General features: G+C 40.1%; 1 protein-coding gene across 1 annotated transcript in view; it reads left to right on the forward strand.

Moving 5' to 3' along the window:
• Nucleotides 1-23,668, forward strand: part of TSPAN15 (tetraspanin 15) — a 489,817-nt gene that overhangs the window by 322,522 nt on the left and 143,627 nt on the right. Inside the window, exon 6 of the mRNA XM_044055759.1 lies at nucleotides 20,092-20,139. Within this exon, the coding sequence (XP_043911694.1) occupies nucleotides 20,092-20,139 (48 nt within the window). The remainder of the gene's footprint in view (nucleotides 1-20,091; nucleotides 20,140-23,668) is intronic.

The raw sequence follows: 23,668 nt of genomic DNA on the forward strand, positions 1-23,668 counted from the left end.
ACTCCTGTTATTTGAAACCCAGAAGATTTGGAAAAATTAAAAAAGGAATCCATGGATATTATTAGGGCCCATTGCTGCAGTGTTTTTTTTAGATGTGTAGAGTATGGTGAGAACCTGTTCTTTAGTGAGACCCTTTACCATTTCTCTCCCAAGTATTTGCTGGGGAGTACCTGATCATCTCAGAGCCATATGGATTCTGTCTTCTGCTTGTGAGTTGAGGACTGTGTGTGTCCAGCAGTTTGTTGGATGAGCATAATGGCCTAGGGTTGCAATAGGTTTTATAATCTTTTTGAGAGCAGGAGTATTTTCAGGGTGAATGAGAATTTTGTGCAGTACTATGAGCTGATTAAACTGGAGTCCGTTAAGGAACTCTAGCAACCCTAGGAGATTGGGATTTTGACAATGATGTGTCCTGTTTGTAGAGTTAGTGGTGAATCTGGTAATATAGTTTTAGCACTGTGAAAGTTTGCTGATTTCAATTTTGTTCAAATTGGAGAGTATGGGAGAAGCATATAGGAGAGTAGAAAGCAAGTGAGAGCAGTTCATTCTTAAGGGGTTAGGAAAGGTTTGTTTCTGTATAGTGAGCCAAGCTTCTGATTAGTGGTTTTGATAGTCCTATTGACATGCAAATCAAATTTTAAGATTATTATCTACTATAACCCCTAAGAGCTTAGTGCGGACGTCTGGGGAAATAGTGGTACCATTGTTGGATGTTCTGGAGAAGGAAAGTGGGATGGAGCTACTAGTGGGAGTGAAGAGTAGCAGTTTAGTTTTGTTGGGATTTAAGAGCAGGCGGTGATAAGAGAGCCAATTTTCAATTGTGCTAAATGTATTCTGAGTTGAGGTTTGCAGGTCTGATGGGGAGAGAGCTGAGCAGATCAGGGTGGAATCATCCGCATAGTGGATGCAGGTTGCTTTAGGGATGACAGTGTGAAGGTTATTGATAAAGACAGAAAAGAGTAGAGGACCTAAAATAGAGACTGAGGGACACCAAGGGTGAGAGGAAGCAAGTTGGACAATTTGTCCTGCCATAGTACAGCCTGTTTTCTTCCACTCAGATATGATGTGAAGTATTGAATAGTATGGTTGTCCAGGGAAATGGCTTTCAGAGAGTGGATGAGTAGTTGGTGATTGACCATATCAAAGGCCTTTGAGAGGGTCTAGAAAGAGGGCTGAGGATAATGTATTATTCCAGTTTTGGTTTATAGCATTGGTGAAGGAAAAAAGGAGGGCAGATGTGGTACTGTGATGTGACCTAAAGCCATGCTGAGAGTTTGGCAGCAGGTTGTTCTGAGTGAGATAGTGCATAGGTTGCTTATGGATGCACTTCTCCATTATTTTGGCCAGTGGTAAGAGAATGGCTATGGGTCTATAATTGGACAGTTCAGTTGATCTTCCCCCTTTGTGGAGTGGGATAACATGGGATATTTTCCAGATGGAGGGAATAGCATTATCTGCTAAGGTCCTATTGATCAGGATAGAGATGGGGTTATGCTATAGCATCTGCAGCTTTTTGTAGGTACTCAGCAGGGAGGATGTATGCAGATAGAGTGGTTGGTTTTAATTTTTTGATTAGAAATCAGATAAGAGTGGTAGAGACTGATTGGAAGTTAGAGGGGATAAGTAGAGGATGTGATTGAGGTGAAGTTAGAGCCTGTGGGAGTGAGTTGGTTGGCTAGGGGCTGGATATAATATCTGTGAAAAAATTATTAAAGGCACTAGCAATGTCCTCTGAGGATTTTTGGGTGGAGTTGGAAGGAGTTGGAATGGTAGAATGTCCTGGATGAGGAAAGCAGTTTATATCTGCCCAGAACTTTTGAGGATTATTTTGATGTTTTTGTTGAAGGTTGAGGTAGTATTTTTTTGTCTATCAGAATGGATTTTTTAGTGTCATTCCTAAGCTGATGGAATCTCAGTTGGCCCAGGGGGCCTTAGTTACATGCCAGTTGTCCCAGGCTTTATTTCTAAGTTTGATTTTTAACTTGGTTTCTTTTGTGAGCCATGGTGCAGTATTAAATTTAGTTCTAATAGTATTGTGAGGAGTGTGGGAGTTAAGGATGCTCAGGAATTTAGTGTTAAAGTATGCTACAGCCTCTTCTAGTCGTAGATGTTTGACCGACCAATTAAGTTACTTAATTTTGTTATGGAATTTGATGGGATTGAAGTTCTTATTTCTGATTGTCTTGTATGTGGTCAGGTGGGGGTACTCAACCTTATACTTAATAATGTAAGGTAGAGAGTGATCACTGAAATCATCAGGGAGGGTCCCAGATTTATACAAATGGGGGTGATGATTGACAAGTATCCAATCTAAAATACTTGCTCTATTAGTGGGTTTGCTAATCCTAGTAGGAGTGGTTATTAATTGTGAGAAATTGAAACTATTTATATGGGTGACCGGAGATTCAGCTGAGCATATGTACTAGTCAGTATTAAAGTCACCAAGAACAATGGTTTCTTGGGCTAGGTAGTGGATAACCAATTGAGAATGTCTTTGTGTGCTTATATTATTACACGGGGGAATGTACACATAGAAAATGTTTATGGATTTATTAATTTGAAGTTTAATAATGAGGATTTTTGCATTAAATAGGGGCGGTTGTATGTAATCTATTAACACTTAGTATATTTTTATAAAGAACTGCTATCCCACTTCCCTTCTTAGCAGTACGGTCAGTTCAGTGTATGCTATATCCTGTAGGTAAAACCTCATTATCAGGTACAGTAGGTTTTAGCCAGGTTTATGTAAGACGCATTATATCGGGGGAGTGAACTGCTAAAAGGGCATGCAGGTTGTGAACTTTATTGTTTATGCTTCTAATATTTAAGTGAAAGGTTAGAAGAGAATTAGTGGACCTGTTGAGGAGTAGCATATTGGTGGGGTGTGTGGCATGGGAGCTATTGTCACCGTGTGAAAATGGGCCAGGGTTGGGATGAATGTCCCCGTCTATTATAAGAGTGTAGTGTAGCCAGATTATAAGCTTTAAGAATTTATGTAAAAGTTTTAAATCTTGTTTATCCCTGAGATTGGTATTTAGGGTTCTAACAGGGTAGAACGTTAAAGGGCATGAGAGGTTAAATGTGAAGGGGATATTTAGATGTGCTGCCCTATTTGAGAAGTCAGGGAGGTGGTTTGACCTTCTGGGTAGTGAAATCGGTGGTGGTACCAGCTTTCATAGGCGGTGAGGAGATGGAGACTTAAGCATCAGTGAAAGCAGGGTAAATACTAGTGTTTTAGTATGCTAGCATAGGAGGAGGAGGCCTAGTAACTTATGGGCACATTATTTAACCAGGATTTGATAGGGAGGAAAGGTGAAATTGGGCTGTGGAAGGAGAGTAACCCTTGATGATGTGTAGGATGCTGGTTGGAAGGAGAAAATATAGGGAGTGGCTAAGATGGTATAAATTTAGTAGTACCGGGGGTGGGTGGGAATAGGGGGCAGGGTGAGGTGTGGAGCGAGCCTGAGCAGAGCGGGGCTAAAACGAGCTACAGTATTCAACCAGCCTGTAAGTATAGCTGTTTTAAAGTATTTATTTATATATACTAGTGTGTTCTTTAGCGTTACACTGTAATTTGCAGGAGATGAAGGATAGAGAGTGGAAATATACTTTTGTGGTCACAAGGTTTAGCTTTCCATTTAGCCACTCTTTATTAGACTGTAAAGGTTTTAGAAGAGTAGGGTTTGCATTAATAAAATGCAGGAAACACCTCACAGTGCTCTAAACCCAGGGCTTGTTTAAAAATAGTTATAGACAATGAGCTTAGATAATAACATTGCTTGTTTCAGAATATGGAGGGATAGGACAGTTTAGCTTCCTATTTAATACTTCAACAAGCTAGTGTCCTTGTGCTGCAGGCCTTTCCTGGCACAAACTGCCACTATATTAAGAGGCAAGCTTCTCTAATAGGCCCACAACCTCCCTTTTAATAGAATAAATGCTGATTTACTAAACCTTTCTATGTAATACAAAAATATATTGGTCTGTTTTAAAGAAGCAATATTATTTACACTTTGTACAAAAATACTTTGTTTACATCAATGTAATTTATAGTTGTCTGTTCAGTTTAGTGACATTTTGACACATCATAGGGCAAGAACTTCCACACTAGAAAATATTCATATTCATTGATGTATACTATGGATTTTAATGAAACTAGACCCAGAAGTAACTGAAAACGCAACTGGAAAGTTGAGCAAAACCTGAGTTATCCAAATTTGGATAGCATATGTTGTATAAATATACAGTCTCACCAAGAGAAATTAAGGTACAGAATTCACCACTGCTCATACAGAAAGTCAAAGCATAGATCAAACTTCTGCTGACACAGAAAAAAAAAAAATTGCTGCCGGCTGCAAATACCATGAGCATCCTACTCGAGATCTTGTAAAGTATGGAGCATCCTACTCGAGATCTTGTAAAGTATGGAGCATCCTGCTCGAGATCTTGTAAAGTCTGCATGAGATTAGCAGTGCGGTGGTGTTTGTTCCGGTGCATCTGATGTGGTGTGTTTTGAGATACAGCCATATTTTTGGTTGCTTTATATTTGTATGAGCGAACAGGCCTCACCCACACTACCCAACGTAATGGGCTTTGCATCCAGTGAACCTAACAAGTACAATTAACTACAAGATTGCACAGTCCTATGTCATGTTATGAATTGTTGATTATATCCAGTTCAGCTGAATGGTTCATTGAAAGTCATACATTTTTGTGTTACAAAAGTCTATCCATCCTTTAGAATGCTGAGGGTTACAGTTATCAAGATCATTATTCACATTTGATGTCTTATTAAATTCTGCCATTGCTTTGTCTCTAGCCTTGTTTCAGACAAATAATGAGCTGTAAGTCATTAAAGATCCATGAATCGTGTATCAACCACCTTTACGGTGAAATGCCACTAGAAGGAAGCCTTATATCTTCAGACTGTCCTGTTGTTTGCATAAATCTTCATATGTTGCCTGTTTCCATTACTTAGATTTCCTTGAAGTATTAAAAAAAATATGCCTTACCGATCTCAACCTTTTATTTCAACACTATACATATTAATCGTTTTTTAGTCTGCTTTCATTTTGGCTTCTGATAGAAACTATGTGAGTGATATTTTCCTGTAGCAGAACTACCTGTTAATGATATTAAGCTGATGTCTTCTGAAGTGCACACATTTAAAGGTGGTGTTGCAAACTGTTTGTATATGTAGGGATTAAACATTTCACATTCTCTCCAGCCAAATTATCTGCCTATGTAAGTCATTATTCCATTTATTTTCTTTTCTGCTTTTGGACAGCCATCACTCACTTTTAGGGCACCAGATAATTTTACCCCAGGTCCATTTTATCTGATGTAGTCTGTCACCAAACAGCTGCATAATAATTAATTGAATTCCTACTTTGCAGAAATCATTTTTACAAGGACATGGGAGGGACTGTAGACTGTAAAAACAATGCAGTTGTTGCAGCTGAGTGGTGAAACTAGTGATCAGATCATTCCTATAACAGGGTTTTATGCAGTGACTTGCTGTATTGGGTTGGATTTTTACTCATAAATATTTGGATTGTAATTTCTGGTAAAGCTCTGTAACTGCACTTTGAAAGTTTAAAGTCCTTTCTTGTCCATTTTCATCTAAGCAGTCAGTTTGTAATGGCCTCAAAGTGCATGTACTTGTAGTGATACTGATATTGGAAGTTAGCAAGTGTTTTATGCCTCATTTGGTTTTAGCTTTTTTTCTTAGTATTTACTAAAAGGAGGAATACTGCGGTGGTGGTGCTGCGGTAGAGTTGTCACCTCACAGAAAGACGTCCTGTTTGATTCTCAGCTAAAGCGTCTTCTATGTGGAGACATGCGTGAATGGGCGTACCTTCTTTGAAGGTTGTGCGTCAGGGCTGGCAACTCGGTACGTAAAAATCTACTGCCAATCATTAGCGGACCGGAGTTCCGCTGTGACGACCCCTAACCGGGAAAAACCAAAAGATACAACAACATTCATGGCGAGGAGTAATGGAAAAGGAATTTGCCCATATTACTCAGACTATATACATTCAAAGCAGTGTAGTTATTGCAGCTGAGCAGTGAAATTCCACTGGTCTTTTTGACAAGTATGTAACATCCTAGGCATCCATTTGAGCTAACACCATCTTTGGCAAATGGGACCTCAGTTTAACATATCTCCTGAAGGTTGGCAGATTCAGGAGTGTATAACTATATTGTGCTGTACTGCAGTGCCATTAATGGGAAATAACCCAAGTACCATGGGTAGTTAACCCACAACCTTTTCATGGTGGATATGCCGGAGAGCATACAGAAGGAGTTTAAAGTAAAAGTGATGATAATGTTTTAGAGATGTCTGCAAAATATATGATTTTTCTCATCAGAGATGAAATAACCCAATGGATGGGAGGCCATGGATACAAGTAGCTGACATGATGTTGCTAAAGGTAGCATTTCTAGACACTCACAACATTAGACATGCACAATTTTCTGATTTAAGAGATCACAAAATACAGCTGTTTCACTTTGATATGAAAAACTTAATTTGATGAAGCAGAGTGCCAGAATGCCACCCCAATATGCAATTCACTTAATTGGAGTAACACTTGCAGATAACTTGTCTCTCTCTGGTAGACACCCTAGAAATGCAGAGGGGCTACACAGTTTGGCCTGAAAACTGTTGATTGGCATGCAACAGTGTGTGGTATCCTTTTCATCATGCCAAAACGAGGACAGTTGGCTTGGAAATGGATGTATAGTGGTCTAGATGGCTATTTGGAAAAGTGTCATGTCAAACTAAAGGCAGTCAGACAGGGAATTGGACACTAAGTATTTCAGACAGAATGATAACAAACCCACACTGTATCATTTCTGTTACTTGTCTACAGATAAAAACAGTGGAATCGGATACAAATGCATACAGTTGTAAGGTACAAAGAGAAAGAAAACGGCTTAAGAGCATGCTGTACAATGCAGACAGTAAGTCAGCAACGCACAGCATGTTAGTAGGAAATGCACAAGGACAGCACAAAATAAAATATAAAATTAAGTGAATGGATGAGTGCATCTGCCATACCTCTTGACTCTTCAGGTTTTCGCACAAAACAGTTTTTGACCTCATGTTTTTGGTCTGTTCCTCATAAAATGTATGGTTTTCTGTCAAATCACTGAGGATCACTCACTAAAGAATAACATACATTTGAGTTCAGATTTCTTATCCTCCAGAAAACGAATGCGAACACAAATCCTGATATTCTAGCAGCTTTCTGAGTTTATATGAGCAATATAGACTAGAAAATGAATGGAACTGAAGACTGTCTAGTGATATGTGAACCTTGTAACACACATGCTTTCTTACAGAGCTACGAGCAGGTCAGGAAACCATCAGACTTGCTTAGTATTCAGGGATCAGCAAACAATGGGACATAAAAAAAAGTGACTAGACATCTACTGTTTGAAAATTTAATCTTTCAGATGCTTTCTACAGAAGCTAGGGCATTTGTGTCATAAAATTATTGTATTTACATAGCATTTAGAAATCATCACAAAATAAAATATGAAATGAAATTAACAAAAAACTCTATTTACCAATGTTTTAACTTTGGATTGCTCATATGCTTTCCTGCAGGGTAGTGGCAAGACAGGTCATTAAATTCCTGAAAAGCTAGTTTTCTCTGAGGATTAGCAGCACAAGTGAAGCTAATGAATGTATCCGTGAGAGCTGTTGAGTAAAGCTGCAATTTGAGATGGAATCTAACATCTCTGAAGCTTCCTGTAAGCACCCTCCCCCAACCCCCAGACTGAAAATGTAAACAAAGACCAGCATCAAAACAAAAAATCCCTGGGACTGTCCCTTTAATATTGTGCATAGATTTGATAATATAAATGGATTGTTTTTAATATTGCTTTAATCTTTAATTTAGTCACATATCTTATGCTGTGTGACTATTTAAATAAGGTTGTTTTCATGATGTGTTTTATGCATTGAAAAAGAGCCTATGTCTCGAAAGCTTTGCTGCTACTACTTTTATTAAATTCTACAAACATGAGAACATGGTGTTTGTTTTATTGCTACTTTGGTTGTTTAACCACTGTCCTTTTAGCTATGTGGAGCAGACATTTTTGGTATTTTATCAGTTTCACTCAGAACAGAAGGTACAGTTGCCTTCAGCTGCAGACTTCTTGACTCCCACCGAACATTTGCCAATGGAAAAAACTAATATCTTTGCAGATGTTCTTCGTGTTTCACTGTTGCAGTCATTACATTTGGGTAATCCTGCTGGCAGGTTGCCCTCAGTCGGCCTGAATTCCAAAGTCCTGGGTCCAGCGTCGGCTGCTGTCGCCCCTTCCCTGACGTCAGGTAGTCAGGGGTATAAAAGAAGCAGCCGGCGCCATTTTGTTTAGTCTTTCTTGCTGCGCGGTGCCCGAAGCAGAAGCAGTTCGCAAGTGCCGGTCAGCCGATTCCTGAGATTTTCGTGTTCGAGTTTCAGATCTGAAGTCTTCAATAAAGCTAAGTACCCCGTTGGGGAAACTTTTTTTTCTTGCTCCAGACCAATGTAAGAAAAAGTAAATAATTGTATTTCTTGTGGAAAGAAAATACCTCATAAGGACTTTCATTCTTACTATATTTCTTGCCTAGGCCCTGATCACAACGTTTCTGGTTGTCGGTTTTGTGCTAGATTTAACCAACGCACTATTAAGCGTCGGTATGATTTTACTTTAAACTATTTTGGACGCCGGTTTAATTATCCAGAAATGTTGTTGAATAGCCGTCTGACTACCGGAGTTCACAAAAAATGCAAAGAAAAGGAGAGAGAGAGACAACCGAGGCCGAAAACCGACGACGAATCTTCTCCTAAGCCAGTCGCCGGTTCGCCGGTTCTCAGTGAGGCGCTTTCGCAGCTCCTGACGCCTGCTACTTTAGAATCACAGGCCGCTACCGACTCCCACATGGAGTCGGCCATGCCGCTGGAAACTCAAGGTATTGGAGCCTCGGATACTGTTCCTTCAGATGGGTCCGGAGCCGCTGAGCAGGCTGATTCCTCTTCTGATAAGGAATATTCTCTTTCCCCCTATGAGGATTCTGATGCTGAAGAATCTATACCTTCAGCTTCTCCACCAGAGAACTATTCTTTTGGGGAAACCTTGCATACCATGAGTGAACATTTCCACTGGGAGAGCCAAGATTTTTCAGAATCTAAAAAGAGGCTCAGGGATTTCCTTTTACTACTTCAACACAGGCCACTAGCCATTCCACCTGTGTTAGACATTGTAGATGATGTGTTTTCGGAATCTAGTCTTACCCCTGACTCCTTACCTCCAGCTCCTGTTAAGCCTGACAGATATTACAGGGTTCCTGACTCTCATAAATTCCTTTTTAAAAACCCTGCTGAAGACCCAGAAACTATTTCACAGGGTCCCAAAGGAGTTAAGGCTTATGCTGCAAAAAAACCTACCCCCTCTGACAGAGATTCTAGGGCATTGGATAGATGGGGAAAAAGGTTTACACATCTGCTACCTTGGCTATAAGGGCCTTAAACTGTCAGTTGCATATGCTCAAATATCAGCAACATGTCATGGTATTGCTTAAACAGAAAATGTTGTTAAACTCTGAATGTGCAGAAAACAAGGAAATGCAGGATTTATTGCATGCAGCTAAACAAGTTTGAAAGCATACTTTGCAATGTGGTTTTGATGCTTTGGAGGCCTCCTGCAGGGCTGCAGTTACGGGTTCTGTAATTAGGAGGCATGCTTGGTTAAAGGAACAAAATCTGCCTGATCATGTCAGTTAAATTATTAGATGCACCTTTACAGCATGATACTTTTGTTTGGTGTTAAGGCAGAAGAGGTGTTAAAGAAAATGGAGGACAAAGCTAAATCTATGCAAACTGTCAACATTTTTTACAAGTACAGCCACCTAGGTTTAGTAGACACTCGCCTACAAAGAATTGGCACTTTCCTGTGTCAGACAGACCTCAAAGGGGCAGATCCCAGGCGCAACGTTCACACAGGTCAAAGCAATGGAGTGCTTCTACCTCCAAAGTTGGAGAAGACAAATCACAACCATACAGGAAACAGTCCCAATGACTTCCCCCTGCCTGCACCAAGCACTTATCTCCTGGCAGCACCCTTAGGGGGGAAATTAGCACTTTTTTCTCAAAATTGGCACATTATAACCCAGGACAAGTGGGTTCTAAATATCGTGTCACAAGGCTACAAGTTCCATTTCCATACCCTGTCAAAGGCAAACGGCTGGCCAGATCTGCCAAAAAAATAAATGGGCAGAGGCACAAAAACAAGTCTCATCCCTCATGGACATGGGGGCCATTCAACAAGTACCAGAGCAAGAGCAGAGACAAGGATTTTACTCAAGACTGTTCTTGGTACCCAGAAAGGACAAGGCCTGGAGACCAATACTGGACCTATCTATTCTGAACACATTCCTGGATATACCAAAATTCAAGATGTTGACTTTGCAGCAGCTTCTGCCCATGCTGGGCAAGAATGCTTGGCTCGTGACTTTAGACCTAAAAGAGGCATACCTGCATGTCCCAATCAGACAATTATGCAGAAAATACCTCAGATTCAAGGCTGGCTCAATGCATTACCAATTCTATGCACTGCCCTTTGGCTTATCTACTGTGCCCAGGGTCTTTACAAAGTGCCTGGAACCAGTAATTGCATTCTGCAGACAAAGAGGAATACAAATATATCCTTACTTGGACGACTGTCTAATTCAAGCAGAGAACAAGGATATTCTTCTACAGCATCTGGCGTTTGTGAAAAGACTTCTAACATGCCTAGGGTACACAGTCAATGAAAATAAATTAAAAACTAGTACCCTCTCAAGAGATAATATTCCTGGGTGCAAGCTTAAATACAACTGCCCAGATGGCTTATCTCACGCCAGACAAACAAAGGCAACTGACTACCTATTTCAAAATGTTGGCAACAAAGGCCCAGTTATCTGCAAGAAAAATTCTGCAGGCTTTGGGCTTCATGGCATCCTGCATCCTACTAATTCCATATGCAAGACTGCATATGAGGAAACTTCAATGGTACCTAAAAAGTGTTTGGACTCAACATTGCCACAGCCTGGAAACAATGATTACTCTCATTCCCTACCTACAACAGGAGTTTCGATGGTGGGCAAAGGCTTGTCACCAAAACAAGGGACAGCCATTCACATTACCCCCAGCCAGGCAGACACTAACAACAGATGTATTAGAGTATGCCTGGGGGGGCCACATGGCAGGAAGATGCATTCAGGGCATATGGTCCTCAAACCAAATGCATCTACATATCAATCAAAAAGAGATGCTAGCTGTTCAAAATGCCCTGACAGCCTTTAAGGACCTACTTCATCCGGGACAACTACTGATAAAGACAGCACCACGGTCATGTGGTATATAAACAAGCAGGGGGGCACACATTCTTACCCCTTTTGCAGACTAGCCATGACTTTGTGGGACACAGCATTGACTTACCAAGTACATCTGCAGGCACAATTCCTGCCAGGAGGGGAAAATACTCTGGCAGACTAAGCAGAAACCTCATGGAACCCCACAAGTGGCAGCTGGATCCACAAGTCTTCAGCATGATAACAAGGAAATGGGGATGCCCGGACATAGATTTATCTGCCTCCCGTCACAACTACCAACTAAAAAGATTCTGCACAAGGATTTATTACAGACAAGCATGGAAAGCGGACGCCCTGTCTTTCAGCTGGAAAAAACTGTCAGTATATGCCTTTCCCCCACTGCCTCTCCTCCCCAAGGTACTTCTAAAGGTCAGACAGGGGAAGCCAAAGATGTTACTGATTGCCCCAGACTGCCCCCGCCAGTACTGGTATCCAATCCTAAGGAACTTGTCTCAATGCCCAGCTTGGACCTCACCTCAAATACCTCATCTACTGTCCCAGCAAAACAATCAGATCCTGCACAGCCAACTCAAGACTTTAAACCTGGCCGCATGGCGGATAATGTAGCCATACCAAACACACCTCTCAGTAAAGCTGTGATGGATGTCATTTTGGAAGCCAGAAGGCCTAGTACTAGAAAATCTTATGCTGGAAAATGGAAGAGATTCTGTGCTTGGAACCAGGCACAAGGAACTGATACAGCTGTGCCAAATATTCCTCAGATTTTGCAATACTTAACTGAGATGCTGGACAAAGGCCTGTCTTTTTCATCTATTAAAATTCATGCCTCTGCCATTTTGGCTCATTACAATACAGAGCCACCAATCTTTTCTCATCCCTTATTAAAGCAGTACCTCAGAGGAGCCAAAAATTTAAGGCCTCCAAGGAGATCACCAATGCCTGCATGGGACCTCAATTATGTCTTGGAAAAACTCACCCTGCCTCCTTTTGCACCAGCTGCTACTGCTGATATAAAGTTTTTATCTTGGAAAACAGCTCTGCTCCTAGCAATAACTTCTGCAAGACGAGTTTCAGAGCTACAGGCACTCGTGGCTGTGGAACCTTTTATCATTTTTTTATCCAGACAGGGTCTCTCTGAGGACAAACCCAACATTTATGCCTAAGGTGGTGTTCTGTGTGGCTCTTAACAAACTTATTCATCTGCCAACTTTTTATTCAAATCCACAGAACAAGGGGGAGGGAATTCTGCATTCTTTGGACGTACACAGACAGCTTAGATTCTACTTGGACAGAACCAACGTTTTCAGATGCTGCAGGATCACAAGGAAAGGCTATCTCAAAGCAGACTATTTCAAAGTGGATAGGCCACTGCATTCATTTCTGCTATTTACACCATGGCAAGCCAGTGCCTAAGGGCATTAGGCCACATTCAACCAGAGCTGCAGCCACTTCAGCAGCCTTTCTCAGGGGAGTACCAACCAAGGACATTTTAGAGGCTGCTACTTGGAGTTCAGTGCACACCTTTGCAAAGCACTATCATCTGCCACTCTACTCTAAATCCAGGGCAGGCTTTGCCACTGCAGTTCTGCAGGGCCTCATAGCCGCTCCTAATGCTGTTTAGCTCCAGCCTCCCAACCATAGCTTTGGGACTCTACCCAAATGTAATGACTGCAACAGTGAAACACGAAGAACATAGTACAGTTGTGTACACTTACAATAAATGTAGATGTTAGAGTGTATTCACTGTTGCAGTCCACATTTCCCACCCGCTATCCCCCTTTTTTCTGATGGAACCTATCTTTCCTTCTCTGATTTATACAACCTATGTGGTGTATTTGCTTGTAGATGAAGGTAAAGTTTATATTGGTGCATGTATTTTTATATATATAAATTTTGGCTACCCTTTTTGGGGGCACCTGACATCTGGGGCAAGAAAATCTAAAGAAAATGGCGTTGGCTGCTTCTTTTATACTCCTGACGACCTGATGTCAGGGAAGGGGCGACAGCAGCCTACGCAGGACCGAGGACTTTGGAATTCAGGCTGACTGAGGTCAACCTGCCAGCAGGATTACCCAAATGTAATGACTGCAACAATGAATACACTCGAACATCTACATTTTTGGTACGTGTACACAACTGTACTATGTAAGAAATTTAGCATTTCTCTTGACTTCCATAATTTTGTCTTACTTGCTTACATAAACACTTTATTTATAGCTTAAGCTAAGGGCATTAATACTAGACATTCACCCTTGTAAAAATAAGATTAACTATCTTAATTCTACAACACCCACCCACCAGCCCAAGTTGTCAGCATATTAGCATTAAGCTTTCATTTGTCCAGCCTTTCCTCTCTTGTATTGTAAAGCCTATATTTCTTACAACTAAAAAGTACTTGCTTCCTTTAATATCTTTAATGCATACAACAGTCACTGAAAAGACTCCCCATTTAAAATATCCCTGATTACACACTACACAAAACTGCCTTACTATATATATACATACATATATATATATATATATATATATATATATATATATATGTGTATATAAAAACATGCACGACATGTTTTATACAGATACTAAGAACATTTTTACTTAGTTATGTTTTTCACCTTTTAGTGTTCCAAACATTAATGATATGAAATGAGAGTAAATGCTTTATAATTCACCCACATGTTTAACAAATGTATAGTGTGTAGAGGAGCGGCCTTAGGTCAAGTGGTGCCCTAGGCAAAAGGACTCCATGGTGCCCCCCACCACATCACCCGCTGCCCCCATCCTGGTCTACCTACACCAAATAAATACTAGAAAAGTGCCCCTAGTAGAGTGGCGCCCTAGGCGGCTGCCTAGTTGGCCTATGCCTAAGGCTGGCTATGTGTAGCCACTTTTCCTTGCAAAGTCATATTTCACAAAAGTGATTGTTGCTTTATAGACTGCCATTTATTCATTAATTTTGTGTTGTTGGTCTTCCTGTTCATGTCCAGCTTCCAACACCAGACTCTGGTTCAAGTCCAACTTCTGATTCTTCTAGTCATCTCCTGTACTATTTTTCTCTGTCATTCATTTTCCTTTGGAACACCAGAAAAGTATTCACTGGCAAAATCTCTCTATAAACGTTACTGTCAGAAGTATGAGAAACGGAGCCCTTTTCTGCTTGCTTACTCATTTTTTTTGTTGGATAAACATTATTTCCTTCTTAGCCTGTTCTGCATCAGAAAGTGTCTTTGATTCTCCATGAACAAATACCGTGAAGACACCTGGATACAGCAGCTTGAATCTCACACTTGCCTGAAGACATTCTGCGATTGCTTGGATAAATTTGCTTCTTTTCTGCCGGTATACAGTGAATAATGCATTTTCCACAAACTTTTCCCTTGTGCTTCAGTTTTGTCAGGCCGAAATCTTTCTGCTCTTATGATTACATCTTACTAATACAGCTCTTAGCTGCCTTCTCATGGCTAGTTTTGGAGCATACACTAGATCTGCACTTTCAATTAAATCCTGCTGTGGAACACCAGCCCAGTTGCTTGTTTGTGCTTTCATAAAATTAATGCAGTCTCTTCCTTCTAGTTTCTCAAGTGCAGCAAAATATCTAAGTTTTCTCTGCATCACCAGTCTTCTAATTCTACCATTTTTTGAAACCGCTCTCCTTGAGAAGCCTTATACCCAACAATCCACAAAACGGCTAAAAAAAACAATTCACAGTAGTAAGGAGGGTACGACCGGCCATGGTGCGGTAGGTGTAAATGGAAGCCATAAAGTGCCCTTTGAATATAATATGGTGCTTAAATGTGGCTTAGAAAGCAAGGTTATTAAAAGTGTTATCAAGAATAATTGGAAGGTTTTGGAGAGTGATTCAGATCTATTTGTGAAGGTGGGGGCACAACCTCTATTTACTTTCAAATGATGTAACAACTTAAAAGAAAAAAATTGAAAGAGGAGGTTCGAACACAGAAAATAATGACAGTTCCAAGAAAGGTATGATAAAATGTGGAACATGTAGGCAATGTGAGTTTATTTGAGGGGACGTTATCATATTACCAAATATTAATTATACATTACGATTTAGTCAAAAGTTTAACTGCAAAAGCATGGGAGTTGCATATTTAGCATTTTGTGATTTTTGTTTTTCATTTTACATAAGAGTGAGCATCTTTATACAAATGTATGACATCAAGAACACAAAAGAGAAAGAAAACGAGATATGTTAGTTTTTAGAACAGGTGGTCAAGAATCCTAGAGGTGGCCCTTGGTAACAAGCCTTAGAATATAAGGAACTGCCTTGGCAAGTTTGCTTGAATGCAAGCGAAAAACCAGGTTTGAATGATGACACTTCTATAGCCTGTATATTGAAATTAAGGGCAGCAAAGTAGTGAATCGGGTCTGAATTTTTATGCAGAGATACCATATGACATTTCTAGAAATTGTTTAATATATATTTTTCTACAAATAAGCTTTTGGATTTAATATATGACAAGAAAGAGCTTATATTTTACCTTATGAATTTTAATATTTCATATTTTGCATTTTAGATTCTGTGGTTTAAAACATATATTTATGATGTATAATGCTTTAAGATGCAGGTGAGATGGCATTTTTTTAGCTGGTTAATGTTTATTGGTTAGACAGTTAACTTATTTTGTATTTAAATAGGGAGAAACTGTAGATTTTTAGTTCTGATGAAGTCCTTATTGGAAGGACGAAAGCGCTTGACTGGTCTTCATGCAGTTCGTGTTTTTATGTGAATAAATTCTTGTTCTCTTCTTGATCTCTGGAATGGTCTCAGCCAAGTTATTTGATATTAAGCCTTATACCCAGCCAGCTTTTTCTTCATTTCATCCTGATTTTTGCAGTTTTATCAGTTCATCTGAATAGCTAGTGAAAGTTTCTTCCATTTTTTTTCCCCACCTTTAGTTATTACTTTAGCCCAGGCTGCCCTCGGTTAGTGCGGCCCAGGAGGCCGCCCTCGGTTAGTGCGGCCCAGGAGGCTGCCCTCTGTTAGTGCGGCCTGGGAGGCTGCCCTGGGTTAGTGCGGCCTAGGAGGCTGCCCTCGGTTAAATAGGAGGTGATGCATGTTCCCCTGAAAACAGTCTTGGTATTATTCTACAGGCTTCTCGTCACTGAGTCTGAGTTGGGCACTCTGCGGACAGTCAGGGATCACAAGATTCTCTTGTTCCTTTCTACATTTTCCTTGGATTCACTCTATGCTTGCAAAATTCATGAGAATTATTAAAGTCATCCTTGTTACCTGTGTGGCTTCAGGCAACTTGACAGTTTATACCTGTGAGCAGTATGGTTTCAAGCTGTCTTGCCCCTTGGTACCTGGAAACAATGTGGTTTTAGACTCTTGTGTTCCGCTAATGTAAGATTCAATTTCAGTACAAGCTAGAGAGGTGCACCTTGTTTGAGAAAACAAAGGGCTCCATCTTCAGGACTTGGCTGCCACTGTGTATTTCCTATTTATTCCTACTGAACATTTTAAACAAGATCATAGTCACTGCAGCTGATATATAACAATGCGTTCATAAGATTTTCTCTGGAAAAAGCTTGTTTTAGCAAAAGGCTACAACGTGTACCACTTTATTGGTCAGTTTCCAACTGAAATGGTATCAGAATTAAACCAGCACATTCATTTCCCTGTTTTTCCCAGGGTAGAGTCCTTCATGCCACTGACATGCCTAGTAAACACAGACGTGTATTAATTTATTTTGGAAAGGAATACAGAATTAAATACAAGGAGAATTTTTTTAATCCATGATGTATTTGCAGACTGAAATATGAAAACCATAAATTTAGAGCAGAAAGGATGTCTACAAATGGTGGTTTGGTGCAAATCACAATTGTAGATTTTTGGGTTTAGGAATATAGCTTGATTTTTTTTTTTTTGTCTTTGCTGGAGGAAAGGAGGCCCTGGCTGAATCAAATCCAGATTGATCCCTCCCTTATTGTATAATTTTTAAAAGCTGTTGGCTAGCTGCCTTTGGCCAGTAAAGTCAAAGGCAGCTCCATTAGAGAGAGAGGACTGTTTCCAGGATGGGTTCAAGTCGAGCGTCCATTATTCCACAGAGTACTAGTGCTTGGGGTGAGTCCAGAAATCAGGCGAAAGAGCAGAAAGTCAGAAGGCCCAGTACTGAAGCACTGAGGCATTAGCAAAGGTCAGTCTGGTTCCTGTCTCCCTGGGAGTTGATTTCATGTTGTGTGGGATTCTTCTGAAGTGTTCTCTGCCATACGAGTCTCCTGAAATTACGTGTGACATGTATGTGAAAATTGAGCATGTTTGTTGGTCGTTGAAAGGGGCAGTATGCATTGGGTACTTATTGCACTCCTGCCATCCGTGTTTACATGGAACGGCCTCCACGCCAACTTAATGATGGATGTCCTGCAACTGAGGCAGGTTTATAACTTTATATCCTTATAGGGGCATTTGTTCTGTTTCATTAAGAAGCAGAAATGAGGAGTGTAGAAATGTGTATTTTTTTCACATCCTTGCTATCGTGTGGATGCTGTTCCAGTGGCAAGTATTGTGGAAGAGTATGGAAATACGCGTGCCACATCCACATCATTACAGATCTCTGCTGTGCTTCAGTGGGAGCAGACGTGGGGATTGTAGGAATATGTATGCTATCCTAGACACCGAGCCCAATGCCTCAACATGTGCAAGCTGAGCATCTGCATGAAAGAACACACGAAGGCCATGAAAGGGTCATCCAAAGAGGTCCCCTACTGCAGAGGGCCTTTTTGAATATCAACTTATATGGAGAGTATTCTCTGTCATACCCGTCTTGTGACTACTGAGCTGCAAAGTGAAAAAAAACTTTGAGGTGATTTGTGTCTTAGATAGGATCCCGTGTTTCAGAATGGATCTAGTCTTACAGGAGCTAGTGTTGCTGTTCAGCAACGCATAGTTTTCAGACCAGCATGTCACTATCAGACTTGAAAATAAAACGTACGAGTGAACTGATGATGTGAAGCATGGTGTCAGGATAGGGAATTTTAACTGAGATATGACAGTGTGGAGAGTTTTGTCCCATTTGTGTTTGTTTCACACCCCCATAGTACTGCTTTATGCTAGAAATTATGACTATTTTCTCAGTTAAAAATGAAAATACTTTTAGTTCTCTCTGCTGCCCTAATAAGGCTGTTGAAGGCTTGAAAGGTACATGTGTAGAAGACCGTCCATCATCCCCATGAAACTGAAGATGCTTAATGGCTGCTTGATGGTGCATGGCTTTTGTTATCATTTGCTTTGTCCTGTAGTAGGGAAACACACTGGTTGTTTGGGCAGGCTTTAGCCATTTCACTGATGCACAAGGTATTGAATAAATAACTGCCAACAGAGTGAAAACATGTCCCATAACAAGAATGGATCCATGTTGATTTCCTCAAAAACCTTGAGAGACTGGATCTTTATTTTCAAAGCTGAGAAACTGAAGGAGTCCTTCAGACTTAATGTTGTACTATTACCTATTTCTGTAAGTGTTTTAAGTGTGTATGGTCTTTTCGGGGCATATGTATCCCAAACAGGTATGCCCCACCCATAATGTGGTGAGACCATCTCCTATGTACCACTTTTACCATGTGGACATGGGACAGACCACGCTGCTCATATTATGGATGCGCCCTTTAGGCATGTACTGTAGTGAAATGCCTCTATGTTGAGCATGTACCGGCTGTGATGTGAGTGCAGTGGGCAGGGGACAGTCAGCGCTGCTCATATTATGGATGCACCCTTTAGGCATGTACTGTAGTGAAATGCCTCTATGTTGAGCATGTACCGGCTGTGATGCGAGTGCAGTGGTCTGAGATGTACTAGTCATGATATGTCTGGAGCTGTGAGTAGTATCTGCTGCATTCATCAAGTGTATACCTGCAATGATGCGTCTGTACTCATTCCATCTGAGATGTACCTGTACTTGTCTGTACACCGGCTGGGAGGTGTCTGCCCAATCCTTTCGCTGGGAGTGCACCATCCAGGGTGTGTACTCCTTCCAACCAAAGATGTTTTTTTGCATCTACTTCAGAAAAATAAATTTTTTTTTGTTAGGACTTCGTTTGTAACTTATTTTGTTTTAGGGTGCAGTACCCACAGAGATGTTTTTTTCACCCCTTCACCATTGGGACATTTTTTTTTTGTGGTCCTTGGGAATAAGTTTTTCACCTCAGGCTCGCACTGCACATACACTTTCAAGTATTCTGTGAAAAAGACATACAGGAGTGGTCCCATGCAAGTCTGCATGGTATTTTTTTTACTTTAGGAAGTTTTTAATCAAAACTACTGCTAAAGAAATAAACTGTTATTCAAAAAAAAAAAAACAGCATAAAAATTGGAACAAATGTCTAAATGTACAGACACAGACTGAGGTCTTTTAACCATATGAATCACAGGAAATTAACAGTTGCATTATAAACTGTAGGGGACATTTTTGTTGTAAATAGAATTTAATTTTATAAGTCAAAATGATTTATTTTCCATATTGTTACAGAATTAACTTGTGGATAATTATAACAACTGAACAGAAAGCTTCAGAATTTTAGAACTGTGTGACAGTTCCTATTATGGTTATAAGACTATATGAAGTATTTCAAAATATACCATACTGCATGAATACGAACTGTATTGTGATTTATATAAATGCATATAAAAACTCAAATAATAAATGTTTTGGCATCAAATTACATTTAAAAACGTTTTTATAGTTTTCTTTATCTTTCTGTTTTAGAATCAAGTAGTAAACACTTTCTGCGGTTATAAAACACTCGATAAGGAGGTAAGTGTAAACTGGCTCCATTAACAAAGCTTGTCAAACTGCAGTATTTCAGAAGAAATGTTGACATTCTGTCTTCACCCTGATGTATCCTCTGTGCTAACATTCATCTTTCCCAATGTACAGAAGATTTGGCTGCCTTCCAGCAGGAACTAAGAGCTATTAATTGCAGTCATTTTGTCATTTGACATACCTAGAGTTAAACGTTGGTGAATTTGTTACTAAATGCCACGTTGGTAATTCCCAGGTGGAATGCAGTGATTGCACCAATGATGTACTTGCTGCCTTCAAGCATGGGCCGTGGCTGCATCTGTCAGGCATATACTAGCCATGGTACTTCTTCATCCATCAGGTGTACACCTGGTTTAATAAGGTGAAGTGTAACAACCTGGAGATGATCTTGTGTAGTAATGCAGCAGTGGTAAGTAAAGCTGCAGGTGCGATGGATAGCATGGAGAGCAAACTGAACAGGCCATCTGGAGAGGTAGCATCTTTGTTAGTGTCAGTTTCTTTATTCTAGATAGAGTTGTTTATCCTGACTGGAGAAATATCACCCCTTCTTTAGTAGGTATGATTGGATCTGTATTAATGTCCACCTGGGCTTACCACTACAGCTGGGACCTCTGTTTAATGTGTTTTCTGAAGGAAGACATCTTAGGAGTGTAACACTCTGCTTGTGGTATTACACTCCATTGCTGGAACATAAATCCAAGTGGCTGTGGTAGGAATAGAACCTGCAGCCTGCTCAGGTTTTCAGCAGCAGATGTGTGTGTTTTACCAGATCCACAGCCACTGCAATGCAACACGTACTGAATTTAACTTTTCATCTAACAAGAGATATCCTTTGACTGTGAATGTGCAGTGTTTGTCATATTACAGGTTTATCTACTGGTGTTTGAATGGAATACATGCTCTAGAAGTTCTAAACTTTGTTATTGGGATTTTGTGTAATTCCTAAGGCCATATTCATAAAGGTTACCACAAAGTGTATAGTTTATGAATTCAACAGCAGCCCAAACAAAATGCTTGTGTTGTCTATTCACACAGAAAGGTTATACTAGGTGTACACATAGTGTACACTTTGTGGTAAACTTTATGAATCTGGCCTTTATAGTTCTTTCTGTGCAGCTTCAAAGCACAGATCATTGAAATTCATTGGCATTTGACATAATATCCTGTGGGGAATGCACTTCTAATCACTGCAGTCAGACACTTGTCACTGTCCTAGTAAGGTTTAATTCAGTAGGCTTTGCACCAAACCACTCTTCACTGTTTTACAGGGAATTTTGTTTGTACATTCTGAGTACAATACTACTTTCATGCTGGTGTGATGTGAGAGGTCTTGAAAGCACTCATGCCAAAGTAAAAAACACCATCACAGGCTCCCTATAAAAGGCTACCCAGAAGAAACCAGAGACATGGGGATGCTACATCCATTAGTTTGAAATAAAAGTTTCTAATGCCAAAGTTCCTTCTCCTCTATCCTTGAAACTCTGATGGTATGCTTGTATTCTGTGACTCAGGCTAAATAACAAAAGATATACAACTTACCAGGCTGTGCATTGGAAAAGTCATTGTAACCATTTTGGGGCCTAAATGTTGGACATCTAACTAGATTAATAGGACTCTCAGTAAACTGGGTATGTGATTGATAGCCATGGTTTGTGTTGGGATAAACAGTTTTAGGTTTTCTACTCTTTCTTTAGATTTATTTATATTTTTCCCAGGGTAGAGCAGTGATGTCCATTGACCTTTTTTAGACTCAGCCCAGGGGCAGCGTCTGGTTAAGTGACTTGCTCAAATTCACACAGGTAGTGCAGGCTGAGGGAATCAAACCTTGCACCACTGGACTATACTTCAGGACATGGTGGGACTTGCTGTTGAATCACTAATGCTCAAAAAACTCACCTTAAGTAAGATACCTCTCTGCATCCTGTTTGACACCACAACACTGAGCCACATTTATGGTTTTCAGATCTGGTTAAGGACTTAATGCCATAAACAAGGACATTTGGCACCTGTTAGGCTATATAGAGATGATTGCTTTGCCATTTTGTTGTGCATTTGATGGCTTCTACTCTGTCCTTGTGAAGTGACAGAATTAAGATGTTTTCTGCGCCATGTTGTTTTTTAGACAGACCCAGAATGCAGATATCACAAGTATGGCATGCAGAAATGTTTACCAGAGGTAAATCTAGCATTACTAAATGGTAGGAATAATAAAAAAATGGGTTTACTTGGATTTGAGTAGTCAATGAGACTAAGGACACATGCATATCACGGATGCAATTTTTCCACCTTTTTTGAACCAGTGGTTCGGATTGTTAAAGTTCCTATATTCATCAGAGTAATCTTGAAGCCACAATATTGTCTACATATAGGTCCTAGAATATTAGCCTCCCTTATCAGAGGTGGGAGAGACTACAGAAATTAAAATTGTGATCCATAAAAAAAAACACTAAGTTCCAAAACTTAACTGTTGCACCTTTAAAGCATTTTTGCAAGGAAACTACAGCAGCACCCAACACTAGTTGATGAATGCCGAGATCAAGGTATATCGGGCAAGGAGGAATTCTCTTAAGATGCATCCATTTCAAAATTGCTGTATATCCCCTACAATCACATTTAAGGTCCGTAGGCTTTCAGCAAGCCCCCCAAAATACTGAAGGTCTTCAATTTAGCAACCACTTGATAGATGAGACTTTTTAGTGCGAGTCACAGAATAGCAAAACTGAATGAACAAAAATGCAGACTTACATATACTAAATTCAAGATTGACATTTCTCAGAATATTCACTTTTTTTGAGGTATGACAGACTCTGAGTTGGTATATATAAGTTCAGGGGGTGTGGAGGAGCATGCTTTTCACATTGGAGGTACAGGAGGCTTATCTCCCTGCAAAAAAAAAAGTTTTAAAGGAGACCAGTGATGTTCAAAAGTCTATAGTTTTGGACCATTGTTTCATAATTCCTGGACTTGCAGTTATGAGTCTCTGTAATACAGTAGAAAAACATTAGGTTTGCTAACAGTGACTGCATCTTTATTAGATTTTTTAGACCTTGTCAATATCAGCAAACAGGCGTAAAGAATTGTTGAATATGTTTAAGATTTAAAAAGTCAGGGACAGCACTATAATGGGATATTTCCACACAGAGAAACCAGAGAAATTACTCCTCACTGAACAGCTGTGCTAAACATGTAATTTGTTTTGCCATTAAAAGAAACAGGGCAGATAGGCAGACACCAGTACAGGTTCATAGGTAAGTACTAGGCTATCTGCCCGAGGGCATCTATAAGCCTAGCCAGAATGTGTTGGCTTTCGCCGCCTCTTTAGATTAGTTCCCTGTGCCTTGGTCCAACAGTATCCTTATTGTAGGGCGAGCATTTTCAGGTCCTAATATTCCTCATCTGATGTTAACCCCCTGTGATAAACTTGGACTATGGTACTGCTTTCAGATTTAGAAAAGGGTAGGTAAGACAAGTGATAAATGCACCTTTTTGGATTTTTGCATATGAGAATTACACTGAAGTA

Source organism: Protopterus annectens, chromosome 14.part0 (assembly GCF_019279795.1).
Source record: "Protopterus annectens isolate FY-2018-M chromosome 14.part0, PAN1.0, whole genome shotgun sequence".
Taxonomy (NCBI): Eukaryota; Metazoa; Chordata; order Ceratodontiformes; family Protopteridae; genus Protopterus; species Protopterus annectens.